Source organism: Montipora foliosa, chromosome 9 (assembly GCF_036669935.1).
Source record: "Montipora foliosa isolate CH-2021 chromosome 9, ASM3666993v2, whole genome shotgun sequence".
NCBI classification, from domain to species: Eukaryota; Metazoa; Cnidaria; class Anthozoa; order Scleractinia; family Acroporidae; genus Montipora; species Montipora foliosa.
The window spans coordinates 3772457-3778027 of record NC_090877.1 but is presented as its reverse complement, the minus strand read 5'-3'; the positions used below and the strand labels follow the sequence as shown (position 1 = coordinate 3778027).

The window sequence follows — 5571 nt, the reverse complement described above, 5'->3', positions numbered from 1 at the left end:
AAAAGAAAACACCTGCCTTTTCAAGGAGCCCGTGTGTAAAACAGAATATCGCTAATTAAATTAAAATTGTCGAGCCATTCGCTCGCGCCTTAACCCAACAACCAAAAAAAAGTTCGCGAGCTTTTTTTCGCTGGTCGCTTACTCCACTATACATTTTCCGCACTCGCATTCTATGCATGCCTTCCTACGATTGGCCATCGTGCTCTCGACCAACCGGGATTCCAGCTGAGCGTCTTAAACAGCATTTCAGTAAACAATCACGTGTTTACCGCCCGCCTCAAGCTTTGATAACAAAGAAATTGTCACTTACTTCGATTTGGCCTTCTTCAAGCCATCGATTTCATCTTGGAGTTCTTTGTAACGATTGGTTCTGTTTTACTCGCATGCTGTTGACAGACGGTTCGTGTTGCTGCGCTTGTTCTTCTAGTTCTCGTCTCAATCTCGTGATGTCATTCTCTCGCTTTTTTGTTTAGTTCCATCTGGAATACAAACCAAGTACCTTGTAAGATCTCAAACTCCTAAGATTGCCGGAAAAAAAACTTTCAAAAACATCCGTATTCCGAAAACCGAGAGGTATTTGCTTGAGGCGACTGAGAAACAATGTTTGGAAAAACTGGATAAGACTTTATCGCCGGGTCGTTGCACAATTTTCGTCCACAAAAACTCGAAAGAATGCGTATTCTGTGTTTACTTCCTAAACGGTTTTTGGTTTATACCGGGAGCAAAATCAACAAAATGATATCTCTTCATACCAAAAAACCGGGACAGGTCCATGAAGTATGCACCTTCAGATCGACTTTTACAATGTACTGACCTGAGCTTGTGTGGCGCCGCCTTGTTCTTCCAACCGCTCATTTAAGTCGTCCAGTTCCCTCTCCAGCTCCATTCGCGCGCGATCAGCCTGTTTGAGCAGAGATTGGAAACTAATAAGCTCACGGAGAGGCCAGGGAAATATTCTTGTAATAGCATTACGTTATCCCGACATTTAGACATTCTATCGGATCGTCACGTAATCTCTCCTTCCAATGAGAAACGCGTGACCAAGGCGCAAGAACATCTCAGAAGGAATCCACATCCTAAAGCGATCTATTTTTTCTATCAAGGTCTCCAAGAGAAATCCCGGCCCTAGATGAGAACCTCTTAATGTACATTTATTTACTTACTTATTTAATTATTCATTTACAAATTTGCCAAATGGCAGATAGACAAACACGACATACTAGATCGTTACCATTTTTGTGCGAGTTTGTCAACTGCTTTTCTGACTGTGGAAGCTTTGCACGAGGTGGATTCTTAAGCGTGCATCAAGTCGCTTTAAGCACTAAACAAACAAACCCCACACACACTGAGACATTACTAAATGCTACGTACCTTCGAACGAGCATTTTTCTCTGCTTCGAGTTCTTCTTCCAGTTCCTCGATGCGGTTCTGCAGAGAAAAGATAAAACTCAACAAGGCGGTAAATCGATCATAACCGCTCAAATGCGCGGAACTGTCACCGACACCTTTGCGATCGAGGCTCACAGGCTCCTTGAACTTGCGCTAAAGAACTGTTAAAAGAGCGTCTCTACGGTTGCGCCTAGTCGCGTTTGGAAGTCAATAATTGGGTATTTGATCGGAAAACAAAAAGCACTTTACGTTCCTTCAAACTTAATTTGTTGTGTTATTCCTGAAAAGAAAGCTTGATTTATCCTTCACGCAAAAAAAGACAGTTACGCCTTCAGCAAAATCAGAGACATTTGGGCGTCCGAGACAGAAAAATTACAATTGCCGCATTACGCTTCGAAAAACTCGGTTTCGTTGGTGTGAACACGGTGCAAGTTTTGCGTACCTCTAATTCTCTTATCTTCTTCTTTAGGGATTCGATTTGCGCTAGGAGGTTTTCATTGTTTCCGCTGCTCTCGTTGAGTTCTTGTTCTTTCCTGTTTGGAATTTAACACAAACTTTAAGTCTCGAGGTAAAAGGCATTGGCTCTTAATGAGTAATCACTTATTTTGAATCTATTTGCAATGAACCTTGAAAGGGTTTTAGATGTTTTCTCCTAATATCCAATCTTCCTTTCCATCAAAGATAACTGGCGATTGTCCATCGGCTTAATATTTTCCTTAAGCACCTAAAAAGAAAGTCGATATCCATATAGCTTTTGGGCGTCCAATTTATTTTATTTTATCAAATTTTCGGTCTAGGATATTGCGTTTCTAGCTTTTTAATAATTGGTTCACTCTATCTTGGTTATCAGCTCATATACCGTCGGTGCTACGAGTCTCGTTGGCTATTTACCATCTAACATCCAATGCGCACTCATGGAATAATAAATATTTCTTTTTTTTTTTAAGTGGAAGAGCTCTTGGTACACAAATGAAAGCTATCCGATAACAATTTTTTTGAACAAGCTCAGAAACGAGGATTCCGTTAAACTGAAACTGTAATGACAGCTTTCTATGGAGATGAGTAATATAATCCTTGAAAAGGGTACGTTTTCCCATACAACTGAGAGTGATACTGCATGGCAGAAGCTATACTTGAAGGTCAAAATGAGTGCTAACTGTTTGTGCAAAAGAAGGAGACATTCGCGGCACAATCACTGCAGTTTGTGAAATATGCCAAACTAAGACCATCACCCACTTTCGCAAGTCCTCTTCAAGCCGTGATTTTTCGCCTTTTACGTCTTCTAAGTTGTCTTGAGTCATCTGTGATGTAAAAAAAAAGTCACACAATCGTCGTTAAAATCGATTAACATAAACCCAACTTGTTTCGATGGTATCTCCGTTCACTGGAACTCCTTTTTCACAACATTAAAAGTACTAAAAGTCCAACCATCGTCTGAAGTCCTGGTCAACTTAATATGGCCGCCGCGTTCTAACTGCCTCGTAACCTGGTCGAAAGAGGCAATGGGCACAGATGAGGATATCAGCATGAAAGCATTCAGTTATCCAGAAACCGCAAGAACTTAAAAATAAACTTTGAATTTTGTTTTTCAAGCAATGACTGAACAGTTTCCTCTCGCCGTCAAATATTCGTGGAAATTTACATTTCTTCGCTTCCTTGTAAAATACCATAACAACATCATAGCGTATCGCCTGATCGAGTTTTTCTTATCCCTTACCTTCAGGTCTCCCTCCAGTTTTCTCTTTACTTTTTCTACATCGGCGCGAGCCTTCTTTTCTCGCTCCCAGTGATCAATTGTCTAAAAGACAATCCAGAAACGTTTACTTACTCCACATAATTAAACGCGTTCTTATCTTTGGGTGCGTTCGATTGGAAAGTTCGGATTTTGATCTTAAAATCTGGATCTTCGGTTTTCCAATCGAATACAAATCTGAAAGCGGACTTTGTCGCGCATCTCACTGATTGAAATTCTTCCTGGCATGGATTTCCTATTAGTGAAATCTGCAACAAAATCAGTTTATCAGTTTCAAGATCTAAATCCGGATTTCCCAATCGAACGCACCCTTTGATTAAAAGTACGATAAACCATAAAGGGGCAACGAAAAAAATCGATGACGAAGCAAGCTCAAAGCGTTATAGGCAACTTTCGATATATTAAAATTCAGCTTCAAAGAGAGTGACGTGTAGAGGACAAAAACAAAGGAAAGTGGATGATATGCTAATATCTTTCACATTCATTGCAACTTGTTTCTATCGTTTTTGTTCTCTCTGCTCCAGCGTCAACCTGAATATTGATATTTCATAAATGGCCTATTACCCGCAAGGGAGAACTATTCCTTTACGTGTTCTACTGGTAGAATTTACGACAAAAACAATCCGTGGAATTTTTAAAGGGACTGCATGAATTTCGTTTTGCAGTCTTCCAAGAGAAACGCTTTATGCTGTTTGTTACACAGCGTCATTTCATGTTTCCTGGTTTGGTTTGATCTACTATAACATATGGTCAGCGCGTTGGTTGCACGGAACAAAGCAACACTGTAACACCAACTTGCGTAGCCTCTTCGGAAGCTGAGGCAAGAAGACGCACCTCGTCAATTTGTTGCTCGAGTTTTATCTTGACTTTGCTAAGGTGACTGCTTTTCTCCTCTTCTTCTTGAAGTTGATCCTCGAGTTCCTGACAAATGAGAAATTCACAAAAGAGTATCAGCGGGCAGTTCTTCAATGTGAAACATCACGAGATCTGATTACCGGCCACCATAGAGCCGCTTACCCAGTCAATGAGAGATTTAGGCCCTCCACAAACGAGGCAAGTTGTTTACAGACGACAACTTAATAGAATCGGCAACTGTTAATGTTGGAAATACGTATCCACAGACTAAAAGTTTAGTTGTCGATAACCGGTTCGTTTTGCGGGAGCCTGGTAAAAATATCGACAAGAAAACAACCGCTGAGTTCAAAAATGGTTTGCGTCGCTGCGAATCGATAATCGTTGCCGTTGCTTAAGGGGGGTGGCTCTTAACTACAGGAAAACAGTGGTTGTTAAGAAGCTTTTTAGTCAAGAGCCCAAAGACAAAAAGGTTGCGTGATTGGTTTTTTGAAGTAACTTTTTCAATGGAAATCTGACTTTACTTCAGTCAGAAGGCACATGTAAAACTAGTCCATGCGTTAGTGAAAAACAGGTAAAAGCTCTCAGGGAACGAAAGGAAGAGGCGTTTTTTTCACCGGATGGGAACCGTCCCATCATTTTTCGTAAACTGTAGCATGGAATTTCTATTTGGACAAAAAAACATGGAACTGATATTTTGAAAGTGTATCAAAGGAGGTCTTATGACGTCATATTTTTTCTGGAGGAATAATTTCTTTTAAAATCCGTGCTAGTTCACTCTGAGTTTTTAGACATTTCTGTTTTGGTCACGTGATTTACCAAATATGGTTGTGAGTCGAACCAGACAAAGGAATGTTAAATAGAACATACTTGGCATAAAAAAGGATAACTTCAGAGCAAGAGCCCATTACCCGGAGCTTTCATCTGTATTGTACGCTTGAGTCAACCCTTTCCCGTATCTCTATTTTTAGAACTACTATAATTATTGTGACGTATGTGACTGAAAACATTCGTGAAGTGCTTCACATACGTCTCATACTAATGTGACGTCATAAATGGCTGACCATAGGTTTCTTATGATTGGCTACTGTGAAAACACCCACTAAAGCCCCCCTGCGAGGTGCTTCTAAAATAGAAAGATACGGGAAAAGGTTTACTCAAAGGGTTAATAAGGAAGATGGAGGCTCCGGGTAAGGTGCTACTGATTTAGAGTTAAAGGAATTCGAGAAATGACTATTTGAAGGGGTACATAGCAAGCTATATATAGATGTACAGATGGACGGGAGACGGCACCTGCTTCGCAGCTTCGAGATTCTTTTTCTCTTTCGATAATTTGGCGATGGATTCATCTTGAGCTGCGAGGTCGTCTTGTAGCTGTTCAGCGCTCTTTTCTCTTGAAGCGATATCGGCCTCGGCCTGTGAAGTTGAAAACAAAAAACGGCTTAAAAACAAAACTACGTCACTGCAATGCGTTGTTTGGACTACTTGGGTATTAAGGTCATTCATTTCTCTCAGCTGGGTGGGGTGGGGGTAAGGCGACCAAATGAATGAAGTGCGGCATTGCGAAAAATTACATC

At 40.7% G+C, this 5571-nt stretch overlaps 1 protein-coding gene across 2 annotated transcripts in view; it reads right to left on the bottom strand.

Moving 5' to 3' along the window:
- The window catches only part of LOC137970779 (myosin heavy chain, striated muscle-like), an 81374-nt gene that overhangs the window by 46219 nt on the left and 29584 nt on the right, over positions 1-5571 (bottom strand). For both annotated transcript variants that reach the window (XM_068817342.1, XM_068817341.1), the window contains exons 23-29: positions 5288-5410; positions 3977-4063; positions 3107-3187; positions 2626-2690; positions 1832-1922; positions 1372-1428; positions 815-901 (exon numbers count right to left, since the gene is read on the bottom strand). In XM_068817342.1, the coding sequence (XP_068673443.1) occupies positions 815-901; positions 1372-1428; positions 1832-1922; positions 2626-2690; positions 3107-3187; positions 3977-4063; positions 5288-5410 (591 nt within the window). The remainder of the gene's footprint in view (positions 1-814; positions 902-1371; positions 1429-1831; positions 1923-2625; positions 2691-3106; positions 3188-3976; positions 4064-5287; positions 5411-5571) is intronic.